Below are 16,634 nucleotides of genomic sequence, written 5' to 3'. Positions count from 1 at the left end.
TTCCTGTTCTCATGTTTCTTTCTCGCTTTATTCCCATGTTTTTACCAAGCATTCTCCAGATATTCCTGAGAGAAGCTGCATCTAAGCAAAAATTTTTAAGACCATGTATGCCTCAAAATGTCTTTACTCTACCTTCAAATTTGATACACAGTTTTGCTAGAAATAGAATTGAGTGTTTAAAAATGTTTTCCATTAAAATTCTAAAGTCATTGCTCTATAAGCTCTAATTTCAAGTACTAGGGTTAAGAATTTCAATGCCATTCAGTTTCTCTATCCTTAAGTAATCTTTTTTTTTTCTCTCAAATCTTACAGAAAGTTATCTTTATTCTTGCTACTCTGAATGTTATAATGATGGGCTTGGTATGCCCATTGTTATTCATGCTTTCAATCTAATAACCCACATCCTTCAGTGATATGCTATTTTATTCTTCGGTGGTTTCACTACAAATCACAATATGCATATCAAATATATCAAAGTTATAAGTTAATGCTCTACCTCAGAGGTGGATTTACAACAATGGTAATGAAGCTTAAATTTCAGGGACTCACACTTGCCCAGGTTCCTTCCAAGCCTAGCAAAGCCCTAGCGATGTGTTCACTTTGTCATATATTTTTATAAGATTCAGGAAAATAAAACATTGTAATTGAAGTTGATTAAAATCCCTGTCTCTACCCCTACTTACTCTCTCTTACATTTTCCCTTGCTGTATTGAAGTAGTTGTGGGTCATTCTGGAGATCTGGCTAAAGGGAAACTGAGTTGAGAATACATTAAGTGTAGGTCTGAGGGCCATGTTTATGAGATCTGTTTCAATAATTAAGATGAGTAAGTGACAGAGCTAGAATTCTGTTTGCCTGATTTTAACACTTCACTAGATTGCCATCAACAGGCCTTTGACTATGTAACAGGAAGGCATGATGATCTTGCCTCATCCAGTAGACGTTATTAGTTTGACACTACTTCCCATTTCTTCCTAATCTATATGCTCGAACATATTTTTCTTGTAATTTAGCTAATGTAACACTATATTATACTCTACCCAAACTGAATTCCTTGTCTTTGCCAAACCATGTCTTTGCCTATGTATTTCTCTCAGTCTGAAATGCCCTTGCCCAATTACACATACACAGATCCTTATTAATTTCTTTTTGATTTGACATTATTGACACCGGTGAAGAAAACCTAAGACTCTCAATATTTACTGAGACATCAACAATAAACTAATGTTGTCAATTCACACAATATTTAAAATTAGTTACTTCATCTAAAAAAACTGTATATACTCTGATATTATAGCACATTATTGACAAAATTGCCAGGGTTTTTCCCAAATTTAACAATCAAAAAAATATGCATATTATTAATAATCTGTGACATTGAATGAAGCTTTTCTAAGTTAAAATAAAAAACAAATTTCAATCAACTATGCTAAAAATCGGATTGAAATTTTCTACTCTCTCCATAAATATTATAAAATGATTATCAAATCAAGTCAGTCAGAGAGTACATGCCAAAAAATTTAGAAGAGTATCAAAATAATAAAAACATATTACTTTTTTCTCTCGTGAAATTTATAGTATTTGTCACCTTTCTTACATCTGTAATTTACTACAATTTATTTTATTTTTTAAAAATGTTTACTTTCGGGGCGCCTGGGTGGCTCAGTCGTTGAGCCGCAGACTTCGGCTCAGGTCATGATCTCGCGGTCCGTGAGTTCGAGCCCCGCGTCAGGCTCTGTGCTGACAGCTCAGAGCCTGGAGCCTGTTTCAGATTCTGTGTCTCCCTCTCTCTCTGACCCTCCCCCGTTCATGCTCTGTCTCTCTCTGTCTCAAAAATAAATAAACGTTAAAAAAATTTTTTAAATGTTTACTTTCATACCTTTTATGGACTGAACTGTGGTCCTCCAAAATTCATATAGTGAAGCCCTAACCCTCAGTGTGACTCTGTTTTGAGATAGTGCCTTAAAGAGGTAATGAAGGTTAAATGAGGTCACATGGGCATGGCTCAAATCTGATAGGACTAGTGTCCCTATAAGAAGAAGAAGAGACACCAGAGAACTTTCTCCACACACAGAGGAAAGGCCATGTGAGGACACAGCAAGAAGGTGGCCATCTGCAACCCAAAGACAGAGCCCTTACCAGAAACCAACCCAAATGACACCTTGATCTTAGACTTCCTGTCTCCCGAACTATAAAAAATATATATTTCTGATGGTTAAGCTGTGAAATTCTATTATGGAAGCCTACACAGACTAACACAATACCTAATTTGTTTACATATTACATTCTTTTTCTTAAATAGGGTCTTTCTAAATGTTTTAGTTTTACACTTCAAAAAACCCAGATCTACCTTTGCTTTACCTTTTTTCTGGACTACACAAGGAATTTAAAACACTTTAACTCCATTATCTTTTACTGGACTTACACATTTTTGCTGTTTTATACTTTCATTCTATCTTTTTCTTAACCACATGGTATTATTTTCCTTTTATACAATCTTAATGTAGATTTACCCACATATTTACTATTTTCTTTCCTCTTTATTCCTTCTTGCATTTCAGAACACCTCCATTCTGTATGAAATACATTCTTTGGAATTTCCTTTAGTGGGGATATGTTAAGGTATGAATTTCTTTCTACTTAGTTGCTTGTGAGATAAAGGGCTTCCTGAATCTGTAGGTAAGTGACTCTCATCAGTTCTGAAATTTTTTCAGCCATTAACTTCTCAAATACTGCCTGTGTTCCATTCTTTCTCTCTCCTTCCCAGACTCTGTTCAGATGTATATTAGACCTTCTCATCTCTTCTTCCATGTCTCTTAATATCTCTTACATATTTCCCATCTCTTTGTCTCCATAAACTATAATCTGGATAATTTCTTCTGATCTAGCTTTGACTCACTAATTGTCGATACAGTTGTGTCTTATCTACTAAGTTTTCAATTCTTAAAATTTTTAATTCCCAAAAATTCTGCTCTTTTGTCAAATACACAATTCATTTTTTTTTAATTTTTTTAATGTTTATTTATTTTTGAGAGAGACAGAGACAGAACATGAACAGGGGAGGGACAGAGAGAGAGGGACAGGGAGCCTGAAGCAGGCTCCAGGATCTGAGCTGTCATCACAGAGCCTGACATGGGGCTCAAACCCACAGAGTGGGAGATCATGACCTGAGCTGAAGTCAGACGCTTAACCGACTGAGCTACCCAGGCACCCCTACACAATTCATTTTTTATAGCTTCCTATTCCATATTTTCAAGTTCATCATTTACCTCTTTCAACATAATAGGATGTATGTCATACTTGGCAACCATTAATTTCCAATATCTAAAGCCTTACTACATACATTTTTTTCTATTTCTGCTGATTCTTACTCATGATGCCTTATTCCTTCTAGTGCTATAAATTATTGTAAAACATTCATTCTCCTTGGAAAACTGTGAAAATTATTTGAGGCCTAAGAGAAAGTGAATTCCTCCAGGGAGGATTTATACTTGTTTGTGCTAGACAGGGTCACTATCAGTCTGGGACCACTTTAACCTATATTCATAGGTTATAGGCTTTTATTGGTTTGTTTTGGGGTTTTTTTTTTTGTCTTGTTTTGTTTTTTGGACTAACCAAAGGTGAGAATTTTGATTGCACAATTGTTACAGTGTTATGTTTACCTTCTCTACTCGGCGCCAGGCAATATTCCTTGCTGTCTCTTCAAAGTAGAGAGGGAGGTAAGTAACTTCACACTTTTATCTTGAGGAGGGTACCTTTTGGAGTACCATTTTTACAGATTAGAATTTTCTACCAGATGTCCTTCCCTTGTGAGGACTCTGAGTTTTGTCTTCAGTCTTCCACACACTGGAAGCTATTGAAACTGAATCTATTATTTATAGGTTTGGTTAAAACCTCCAGGTATGCCTTCAAAGTCTTACTTAACCCTGCTGTGTTCCCACTTTCACATATTTTGGCTTGTTGTATCAGATTGTTTTATGGCTTTAGGAAGGCTTTTGAAAACATTTATCCAATTGTTTTACATATTTTCAGAGAGAGGATTAATTCAAGTAATTTTGCCTTTCAGTGGCAGGGTTTATTTAAATAATCTGAGTTTTCCATCTGCTTTCCATCTTCTAAACATTTGTTGATATTTCTAATCTGCTATTCTACTCTGCATTCTCTTTGTCCTTGTGGGTGTATATTGTTTTTACTCCTTTACTCTCCTTTTTAGTATAATTTCAGGAAAGTGCAAAGATAAAGAATATGTTCAGTCTTCTGAAGTACTTCTATATATAACCTGATTATTTTTTACATTTTGAATTATTCTTCCTGATTGTCAAAACAATATGTGATTTCTGCAGAAAATTTTTAAATTCAGAAAAGTATAAAGAAGATGAAATAAAATCACTCATAATCCTACTACCCAGAAGCAGCCACAGTTAACATTTTTGCATATTTTCTTCCAGACATTTTTATATAATGATTTCTTTGTATCCTTAAAAGTATGCTGATAGAAAATTTCATACTGCTTTTTGCCTAAATTTTATTTTAGAATTACTTTCTTGTCATCAAAAGTTATCTGTAAGTACTATTTCTAGTGGCTATATCATTTTTTATACTAACAGTCTACAATAAGTTATTTACTAATTCCACTGTTAGCCAATTAGGTTTCTCATTTTTTGCTATTTTTTACTAACACCTCAACTTCTTACTTCATGAAGAAACTAAAGGATGAGGATAAACAGGAAGCCTGGGAGAATGAACGGATCTCATGGGTGACTCTACCACAGAGAGAACTCCAGGGAAGATGATAATCTGTTCCTCTGAGATGAATCCATGTCTGCACAGAACAATAGTCATTACTGAAAACTGGGTCTATTATTTAGCAAGTAGGTTTTTTTAATATCTAAATTAAATACCTAAAAAGGTTTTTTTTAATGGAAATACCAAATTCTGGAAATTCCCAGAATTTACCCTATGAATAAACTTCACACATGCAAAATGATGGCTACATAAGATTACTCATTGTAATTTTACAATAGTAAAATATTAGAAACAACCTAAATTAACGTAAATGTGGGACTTGTTAAATAACTCATTGTACATCCATAATTTGTAATCTTATACAGATAATAAAAATGAATGAGGGAGCTCTTTCTGTACAGATATGGATAGATTTCCAACACATACTGTTAAGTTCAAAAAGCAAAGACAGTTTTTATGTTTACCATTTCTGTAAAAGAAACACAAGGAAAAAAGGATATAGGCTTTTTAAAATTTTTTCTGAAAGAATCATCAAAAAATTGACAATAATAGTTTCCTTTCTGGGCAGACGAAAAGAAGGAATGGGAATAAGGGAGAGAGAGACTATGTCTTCATATACTTTTTGATACTTCCACAATGTACTTCTTTTCCAAAAAAATGAATAATTCTAAAAAGAAAAATGTAAGAAAAATTCTAAAACCTGCCAAAGAGCTGTGTAGTTGACACAAGATCTCAGTGTATTCATTTAACACAGGGTGTGAGGAAAGACTTACACTGAGTGAAATTTGCTTGACCATGCTCCAGAAGGGTGTAGAGCTGCAAAACAAGTTGTGGGCAGCCTTCCAGGTAGGTCTCAAATAGCCTGAGCATGCTCAAGTCAGTCATTCTATCTATAACTTCTTTATGCTGATCAATTTGTTCTTCCATGAAGTTATCAGTTTTGCTGCTGTATTTGAAAGCCACATGATAACCTTTTTTCAAGGCAAACCAATACCTGTAAAAACAAACATTTATCTCCAGTAATATATTCTTTATAAGTGTATGCTAATATACATAATAATTTTGGAAAAGGTAACATGTTTAAGTATAGAATTATCATACAAACTTTGTCTACTACAAAATTTCTTTCAATTCTGAATATTTCATAGTGGCTGTATTGAGATTCAGACTCCATAAACTTTAATCGCATGTTCGATTTGTAGGTGTATGCTAGCACACATGTTAAGCATACATGATCTCAATTCATCTTCACAGTAATTATAGGAAATGAGTAGGTATTATTCCATTTCACAGATGAGAAAACTATGGCTGAGAATGTTAGAGTGATTCACTGAAAGTTATGCAGAGCGTAAGAGGCAGACATAGACTCCAAACGTAGATCTTAAGATTCCTAGTCTTAACCACTACTTTCTGAAAGACAAATTGCAATTTTCAATTCATGCGATTTATCTTAAATACAAGACAGATACATGGTTTTATGATAATGTCAAGGTTGAAGATAAGACTGAACCTAGCAAACAATTACTCAATATCTGCAAAGTGCTAGCCTCTTTGACCACTACCACCCTAGAAAATATGTAATGTCTCAAAGACTTTTAAAACATTCTTGCTCAAGCTCCTCTTTTTAAAGAATTTTAAAATGAACATGATTTTTCACCATGCAAGTAAAACTAATAACAAAACATATCGAGACACTTATTTAGAAGAAATTTGGAGCCAGCAACAAGGCAACCAGGATTCTAGCCCAAAGCTTATCAAAACTCTTTATCTATTCCTCAGTTTCCTCATATATAAAATAAGGGCAGTGATATATACCTTCTTTCAACCTGCCTCTTCTGTCAATTTTTCCCATTTCAGTAAATGGTACCAACATTTACCATGCTGCTCAGACCAAAAACATGGAAATAATTTCTAACTCCTTTCTTTTTCTCACAACCTAAAAAAAATTCCTCACCAGGTTCTCTTGGTTCTTGGTTCTAACTTCAAATATATCCAAATCTAAACACATCATCACTTCCACCGCTTCAATCCTAGTTTAAACAGCCAACATCTCCAGTCTATATTACTTCAATAGTTTCATAACTGGGCCTTCTGATTCTATTGCTCCCAATGCATTCTACTCCATAGACAGCATCTAGGTTGAACCTGTTAAACATAGTTCTGATGTCACTCTGTTCAAAATGTTCCAATGATTTCCATCAAACTTAGAAAAAAAACAAAGTCTTACCACTTTCTACATAGCCCTTCATAATCTGCCTCACATGCATTACTCCCGCTACCTTTCCATCATATTTTTCTCACACTTTTGGTATTCTCTTCTTGCTATTTTTTCCAATTTAAAGGCTTTATCTTTGCTACCCGCCTCTGCCTGGAACTCTTCTGGGTAAGATGTGGCAGACGCTGCCCCAGGAAGCTCTACACACGTGTGGCACCATCTCCTGTGAACACCCATGGGAGGTCACGCCCGATCTCTACTTCTACAGAGATCTTGAGGAAACTGGAAAAAAGAAGCAGGCTACTGCTGAAAAGGATGTGACCAAAGAGAAATTTTAGGGTGAATGGACTGCTCCAGCTCCTGAGTTCACTGCCACTCAACCTGAAGTCGCAAAATGGTCTCAAAAAACTCAGGTGCCCTCAGTACCTATTTAGCAATTCCCTATGGAAGACTGGAGTTCTCAGCCTGCCACTGAAGGCTGGTGTGCAGCTCCCACTGGTCTGGCCACTGAATGGGAGGAACAATCACTGAGTGGTCTTAAGCTGCTCTCCCACAAACTCTTACAACAGAAATAAGGCTGACCAAAAAAAAAAAAAAAAAAAAAAAAAAAAAAAAAAAAAAGTTCCTTAAAAACCAAAAATGTTTAAAAAACAGAAAATTTACAAATTTACTCCTTAACTTCATTCAGGTCTCTACTCAAATGCTACTTCCTCATAGAAGTCTTTCCAGGTCACACCATCTAAAGTAGTAGTACTCCCCATCATACTCTCTTTATCCTGTGGTGGTGTTTTTTTACCACCATTTGACATATTATTTTTATCTTTACCTCCTCACAAAAATGAAATCTACATGAGCAGGGACTTTGTTTTATTTATTGCTATATCCTAATCAACTAGAACAGCTGGTGCATAGTAGGTTCCCAGAAAATATTTACTCAATGAATGAATAACTGAAAGCTCATGACATTTTTCCCATAAAGATAAAGAGACAGTAGATAGGAAAGAACTTTGAAAAGCTGGAAGTAACACACAAATATAAGATATTGCTATTGTAAACAAGATGTATGCATATATGGATATACAAAGATTCATTATGTGGCCAACAGCAGTATATTTTTACCATTACAGTTTTAAATACTACGGTCTATTATATTCAGTGTGGGCTAGATGCCAGGTTTACAAAAATGACGAAGGTGTGATCTCCCTCTTCAATGACCTTGCAGCCTAAGTAAGTAATCACTATATCAGTAATCACATAAAATGTAAATGGATTAAACGCTCCAATTAAAAGAGAATGTTGGAGCACCTAGGTGGCTCAGTCGGTTAAGCATCCGACTTCAGCTCAGGTCGTGATCTCGCGGTCCATGAGTTCGAGCCCCGCGTCGGGCTCCGTGCTGACAGCTCAGAACCTGGAGCCTTCTTCTGATTCTGTGTCTCCCTCTCTCTCTGACCCTCCCCCGATTCATGCTGTCTCTCTCTGTCTCAAAAATAAATAAACGTTAAAAAAAATTAAAAGAGAATGTCAAGGCACTTGGGTGGCTCAGTAGGTTAAGTGTCCTACTCGTGATCTCAGCTCAGGTCATAATCTCAGCTCAGGTCATAATCAAACGTGGGTTTGAGCCCCATTGATGGCACAGAGCCTGCTTGAGATTGTGTCTTTCTCTCTCTCTCTGCCCCTCACTACTCACTCTCTCCCTCCCTCTCTCAAATTTAATAAACTTTAAAAATTTTAATTAATAAGTAAAAGATATTGTCAAACTGGATAAAAAATAAAGATTCACCTTAGGTGATTTGGAATAGAAACTCTTTTTTTTTATATGAAATTTATTGTCAAATTAGTTTCCATACAACACCCATCCCAAAAGATGCCCTCTTCAAGGCCCATCACCTACCCTCCCCTCCCTCCCACCCCCCATCAACCCTCAGTTTGTTCTCAGTTTTTAAGAGTCTCTTATGCTTTGGCTCTCTCTCCCACTCTAACCTATTTTTTTTTCCTTCCCCTCCCCCATGGGTTTCTGTTAAGTTTCTCAGGATCCGCATAAGAGTGAAAACATATGGTATCTGTCTTTCTCTCTATGGCTTATTTCACTTAGCATCACATTCTCCAGTTCCATCCACGTTGCTACAAAGGGCCATATTACATTCTTTCTCATTGCCACGTAGTACTCCATTGTGTATATAAACCACAATTTCTTTATCCATTCATCAGTTGATGGACATTTAGCCGCTTTCCATAATTTGGCTATTGTTGAGAGTGCTGCTATAAACATTGGGGTACAAGTGCCCCTATGCATCAGTACTCCTGTATCTCTTGGGTAAATTCCTAGCAGTGCTACTGCTGGGTCATAGGGTAGGTCTATTTTTAATTTTGTGAGGAACCTCCACACTGTTTTCCAGAGTGGCTTCACCAATTTGCATTCCCACCAACAGTGCAAGAGGGTTCCTGTTTCTCCACATCCTCTCCAGCATCTTTAGTCTCCTGATTTGTTCATTTTGGCCACTCTGACTGGCATGAGGTGATATCTGAGTGTGGTTTTGATTTGTATTTCTCTGATGAGGAGCGATGTTGAGCATCTTTTTATGTGCCTGTTGGCTATCTGGATGTCTTCTTTAGGGAAGTGCCTATTCGTGTCTTCTGCCAATTATTTCACTGGATTATTTGTTTTTTCGGGTGTGGAGTTTGGTGAGTTCTTTATAGATTTTGGATAGCCCTTTGTCCGATATGTCATTTGCAAATACATTTTCCCATTCTGTAGGTTGCCCTTTAGTTTTGTTGGTTGTTTCCTCTGCAGTGCAGAAGCTTTTTATCTTCATGAGGTCCCAATAGTTCATTTTTGCTTTTAATTCCCTTGCCTTTGGGGATGTGTCAAGTAAGAAATTGCTGCGGCTGAGGTCAGAGAGGTCTTTTCCTGCTTTCTCCTCTAGTGTTTTGATGGTTTCCTGTCTCACATTCAAGTCCTTTATCCATTTTGAGTTAATTTTTGTGAATGGTGTAAGAAAGTGGTCTAGTTTCATTCTTCTGCATGTTGCTGTCCAGTTCTCCCAGCACCATTTGTTAAAGAGACTGTCTTTTTTCCATTGGACATTCTTTCCTGCTTTGTCAAAGATTAGTTGGCCATACTTTTGTGGGTCTAGTCCTGGGGTTTCTATTCTATTCCATTGATCTATGTAGACACTCTTTTTTAATAAATTTTTTTAGTGTTTATTTTAGAGAGAGAGAGAGAGACATAGCACAAGCGGGGGAGGGGCAGAGAGAGAGGGTGACACAGAATCTGAAGCAGGCTCTGGGCTCTGAGCTGTCAGCACAGAGCCCGACACGGGGCTCAAACTCACAAGCCATGAGATCATGACCTGAGCCGAAGTCAGACGCTTAACTGACTGAGCCACACAGCCACCCCACAATAGACACTCTTTAAACATAAATATACAGATAGTTTAAAAGAAAATTAGAAAAAAGTAGTTGGTAGGGTTATATTAATATCTCAGACAAAAGAGACCTCAGATCAAGGATTATTACCAGGGAAAAAGAGGGTCATGTCAAAACGATGTAAGAATAAATTATTCATGAAGACATCTGTGTGTACCTAATATTGGAGCTTTAAATACCTGAAGCAAAAATTATCAAAAATAAAGGGAGAAAAAGACAAATTCATAATCTTAGTTGAGGATTTTAACATGCATCTCTCAGTAACTGAAAGAAAAAGGCCAAAAGAAAAAATCAATAAGCATACTGAAGATTTTAATAACACTATCAGCCTAAACGCCCTAATTTACATGCATAGAACACTGCACCCAACAATAGCAAATTATAAATTCGTTTCAAATGCACATGGACTATTCACCAAGTTAGACTATATGCTGAGCCTTAGAAGAAGTCTCAATAAATTTGAGAAGGCTGAATCATACAAAGTATGATTAAATGAGAGATCATCAACAATAAAATATCTAGGAAAATCCCCAAATATTTAGAGTTTGAGGTAAAAGATCCAGAACCTAAAGTTTCATAAATATTGCAACGTAGGAAATTTGAACATTACTAAAGGACATGTCTCTAAAGACTTTCAGATAGAAAATAAATAAGAAAGAGGGTTCAACTATTTAATGACCATTTGAGAAACTCTATAAAGAAGGGTGTAGGGATCTGTGGGAAGGAAGAGACTCATCACCCACTGTATTCTGTTTTATACAATTTGAACTTTTTTTTACAATGTATTCAAAAGGAGCAAAAATAAATTCCATATTCTAAATAATTCAAATGTCTTTCATGTATCTATCAAAGGGAAAGTCTCCTTTGACAAAGAAAAAGGTTTTATCACAAATCATACATAAAATGGAAATGCGAAAGGGTCATCTAATTTATATTCTGAAAAGTGAAACATTTTTTTCCACAGACCCCTGAGCAGTAACAGCATACTTACTAACAACAGGCACTTATATCTAATAAATAATTCATGTTGATATTCCTTGTCTTTCATCTACCAACACAAACTCAATTTAGCTATCCTATAAGGAAATGAATCCATAATTCAGTATGTCTCAATTTTTTCTCTACTTAGTCTGGACAAACCCTGGGATAATTTGCCCATTTTTACTGTTTTAATTTTTGCTTATTTCTATTTGTCTCAGTATTCTGCCACTTCTTACACTAACTAAAACGCAAAGAAAAAGAAAAACAAAAAGAAGGAAGAGTTTTTGTTTATCTAGCTGGTAGGCATTTTTCACTAAGAGCCAATCTAATTCAACTTTTTCTTTTCTTCTTTTGTTTAATTCTTTGAGCAGGCAAAATACATAATTCAAAAATCAAAAAATACAAAAAGTTATTCACTGAAAAAACTTCTTCCCACTCCTATGGCCCAACTACCCAGTTTTTACCCTCTCCTATGACCACAAGAATTCACTGTTACTGGTTTCAGGCATACCTTTCTAGAGTTTGTTAATGTATATGCAAGCAAAAACAAGCATATAAGCCTTTCACCACCTTCTTTTACACAGATTGTATCATATCATACTTACTGCCTGCACCTTGTCTTTTCACTTAAAAATATATCTTAGAGGCACCTGGGTGGCTCAGTAGGTTGAGCATCCAACTTTGGCTCAGGTCATGAACGCATAGGTCATGGGTTTGAGCCTCGCGTCGGGCTGTGTGATAATGGCTTAAAGCCTGGAGCCTGCTTCCGATTCTGTGTCTCCCTCTCTTTCTGCCCCTCCCCTGCTCACACTCTGTCTCTCTCTCTCTCTCTCTCTTACTCTCTCTCTCAAAAATAAACATCAAAAAAATTAAAAAATATATATACATATATACATATACACATACACACATGTATATCTTAGTCTTCAACAAATGGTGCTGGGAAAACTGGACAGCAACATGCAAAAGAATGAAACTGGACCACTTTGACACACCACACACAAAAATAAATTCAAAATGGATGAAAGACCTAAATGTGAGACCAGAAACCATCAAAATTCTAGGTGGTAACCTCTTTGACATCAGCCATAGCAACTTCTTTCTAGATATGTCTCCATAGGCAAGGGCAACAAAAGCAAAAATAAACTATTGAGCCCTCATTAAAATAAAAAAAAGCTTCTGCACAGTAAAGAAACCAATCAACAAAACTAAAAGGCAACCTACAGAATGGGAGAAGATATTTGCAAATGACATATCTGATAATCAAAACATATAAAGAACTTATCAAACTCAACATGCCAAAAAACAAATAATCCAGTTAAAAAATGGGCAGAAGACACGAAAAAACATTTTTTCCAAAGAAAATGTACAGATGGCTAACAGACACATGAAAAGATGCTCCACATCACTCATCATCAGGAAAATACAAATCAAAACCACAATGAGATACCACCTCACACCTGTCAGAATGGCTCACATTAACAACTCAGGCAAGAACAGATGTTGGTGAGGATGCAGAGAAAGAGGATCTCTTTTGCGCTGCTGGTGGGAAGGCAAACTGGTGCGGCCACTCTGGAAAACAGTATGGAGGTTCCTCAAAAAGTTAAAAATGGAACTACCCTATGATCCATTAGTTGCACTACTAGGTATTTACCCAAATGATACAAAATACTGATTTGAAGGGATACATGCACCCCAATGTTTATAGCAGCATTATTAACAACAGCCAAATAATGGAAAGAGCCCAAAGGTCCACTGACTGATGAATGGATAAAAAAAAAATGTGGTGTGTGCCTGGGGTGCAACACACACAGACACACACACACACACAATGGGATATTACAAAGCCACAAAAAGAATGAAAACTTGCCATTTTCAATGACATGGATGGAGAGTATTACACTTACCTAGAGAGTATTATGCTAAGTGAAATGAGTTAGAGAAAGACAAATATCATATGATTTCACTCATGTAGAATTTAAAAAACAAAACAAATAAACATATGAGGGGAAAAAAAGAGAGGCAAACCAAGAAACAAACTATTAACTATAGGGAACAAACTGATGGCTACTGGAGGCAAGGTGGGAGGGGGGGCATGGGTTAAATACGTGCTGGGTATTAAGGAGGGCACTTGTAATGAGCACCAAGTGATGTAGGTAAGTGATTAGTCACTAAATTCTACACCTGAAACTAGTATTACACTGTATGTTAACTAGATGGAATTTAAATAAAAACTCAGAAAAAAATACATCTTGGAGATCTTTTCATTTCAGTACATAAAGTACTTAACATTCTTTGTAATAGCTATGAAGTACCCCATTGCCTTGGATATACCATAAACTCTCCCAACAGACATTTATTGAAACTGTTTCTATTATTCGCCTTTTACAAAAAAAAAAAAAAAGCTATGACTGAAGATTGTGTTCATATGTGTCATTTTACATGTATGCAAGTATGATAAATTCCCAGAAGAGGAACGTCTGGCCAAAAGGTATATATATACATTTGAAATATAATCAAATTGCCTTCACAGGGATTGTACCAATCCATCCTCCCATCAATGAAATATAAGAGTACCTGTTTTCCCATGCCTTTCCCAGAGAGTATATTATCACTTGGATTTTTGCCAATCTGGTAAGTGACAAACATCTCAGTGAACTTTTAGTTGGCATTTTTTAAATTATGAACAAGGCACAGCATCTTTCACATAATTTAAAAGCCACCTGCATTTCCTTTTTTTATGAAGTATCTTATTCTTTTCTGATTTTTCTATTGGAAATTCCCATTTTATACAGGCAACATAATGGCAATAAATTCATATCTTTCAGTACTCACTCTAAATGTCAATGGACTAAATGCTCCAATCAAAAGACACAGGATAACAGAATGTATAAGAAAACAAGATCCATCTATATGCTGTTTATAAGAGACCCATTTTAAACCTAAACAAACCTGCAGATTGAATGTAAGGGGATGGAGAACAATCTATCATGCTAATGGTTGCCAAAAGAAAGCTGGAGTAGCAACACTTATATCAGACAACCTAGATTTTTAAATAAATATTGTAACAAGAGATGAAAAAGGGCATTATATCATAATTAAGGGGTCTATCAAGAGGATCTAACAACTATAAACATTTATGCTCCAAACATGAAAGTTCCCAAATATATAAATCAATTAATCACAAACATACAGAAACTCGTTAATAATACTATAATAGTAGGGAAATTCAACACCCTACTCACAGTAATGGACAGATCATCTAAACAGAAAATCAACAAGGAAACAATGGCTTTGAATGACTGGACTGGATGGATTTAACAGATATATACAGAACATTTCATCCTAAAGCTGCAGAATACATAGTCTTCTCCAGTGCACATGGAACATTCTCCACAACAGATCATATACTAGGACACAAATCAGCCCTCAAAAGTACAAAAAGATCAAGATCATACTGTGCATATTTTCAGACCACAATGCTATGAAACTCAAAATCAACCACAAGAAAAAATCTGTAAAGATAACAAATACTTGGAGACTAAAGAACATCCTACTAAAGAATGAATGGGCTAAGACGTTAAAGAGGAAATTAAAAGTACATGGAAGCCAATGAATATGATAACACCACAGCCCAAAACCTCTGGGACACAGCAAAGGCAGTCATAAGAGGGAAGTGTATAGCAATCGAGGCCCTCCTAAAGAAGGAAGAATGATCTCACACACACAACCTAACCTTACACCTTAAAGAGCTGGAAAAAGAACAGCAAATAAACCCCAAAACCAACAGAAGACAGGAAATACTAAAGATTAGAGCAGAAATTGATGCTAGTGAAACCAAAAAAGCAGTAGAACAGATTAATGAAACCAGGAGCTGATTCTTTGAAAGAACTAACAAAATTGATAAACCCCTAGCCGGTTTGATAAAAAAAAAAAAAAAAAAAAAAAAAAAAAGGGAAATGACCCGAATAAATAAAATAAAAAATGAAAGAGGAGAGATCACAACCAACACTGCAGAAACACAATAAGAGAATATTAAGAGTAATTATATGCCAATAAATTTAGCAATCTGGAGGAAATGGACAAATTCCTAGAAACATATATATTACCAAAACTGAAACAGGAAGAAATAGAGAATTTGAACAGACCAATAACCAGCAAAGAAACTGAATTAGTAATCAAAATCTCCCAAAAAACAAGAGTCCAGGGCTGGATGGCTTTTCACGGGAATTCTACCAAACATTTAAACAAGACTTAACTCCTATTCTTTTGAAGCTCTTCCAAAAAATAATGGAAGGAATATAATAATGGAAGGATAATAATGGAAGGAAAACTTCCAAACTCATTCTACACGGCCAGAATTAACTTAGTCCCAAAACCAGACAAAGACCCCCACTGAAAAGGAGAACTACAGACCAATTTCCCTGATGAACATGGATGCAAAAATTCCCAACAAGATACTAGCCAACCAGATCCTACAATGTATTAAAAGAATTATTCACCATGATCAAGTGGGATTTACAGCTGGGATGCAGGGCTGATTCAATACCCACAAAACAATCAATATGATACATCACATCAATAAAATAAAGGACATGTACCACATGATCCTCTCAATAGATGCAGACAAAGCACTTGACAAAATACAGCATCCTTTCCTAATAAAAACCCTCAAGAAAGTAGGGATAAAATTATCATACCTCAAGATCATGAAAGTCATATATGAAAAACCCACTGCTAATATCATCTTCAATGGGGAAAAACTGAGGGCCTTCCCCTTAAGGTCAGGAACATAACAGGAATGTCAACTCTCGCCACTTATTCAACATAGTATTGGAAGTCCTAGCCTCAGCAATCAGACAACACAAAGGAATAAAAGTCATCAAAAATGACAAGGAGGAAGTCAAACTTTCACCCTTTGCAGACAACATGAAACTCTATGTGGAAAACCCAAAAGATTCCACCAAAAAACTGCTAGAACTGATGCATGAATTCAGCAAACTTGCAGGATATAAAATCAATGCACAGAAATTGATTGCATTTCTATACACCAATAATGAAGCAGCAGAAAGGGAAATCAAGGAATTGATCCCATTTACAAGTGCACCAAAGACCATAAAATACCAAGGAATAAACCTAACCAAAAAGGTGAAAAACCTATAAATTGAAAACTATAGAAAGTTTATGAAAGAAACTGAAGAGGACACAAAAAAATGGAAAAAGATTCCATGCTCCTGGATAGGAAGAACAAACGTCATTAAAATGTCA

The 16,634-nt window shown here is 35.8% G+C and overlaps 1 protein-coding gene across 2 annotated transcripts in view; it reads right to left on the bottom strand.

Moving 5' to 3' along the window:
- Positions 1 to 16,634, bottom strand: part of XKR9 (XK related 9) — a 40,818-nt gene that overhangs the window by 2,656 nt on the left and 21,528 nt on the right. For both annotated transcript variants that reach the window (XM_058699799.1, XM_058699798.1), the window contains one exon: positions 5,518 to 5,738. In XM_058699799.1, coding sequence (XP_058555782.1) covers positions 5,518 to 5,738 — 221 coding nt within the window. The remainder of the gene's footprint in view (positions 1 to 5,517; positions 5,739 to 16,634) is intronic.

Source organism: Neofelis nebulosa, chromosome 14 (assembly GCF_028018385.1).
Source record: "Neofelis nebulosa isolate mNeoNeb1 chromosome 14, mNeoNeb1.pri, whole genome shotgun sequence".
NCBI classification, from domain to species: Eukaryota; Metazoa; Chordata; class Mammalia; order Carnivora; family Felidae; genus Neofelis; species Neofelis nebulosa.
This window is presented reverse-complemented; position numbering and strand designations above follow the sequence as displayed.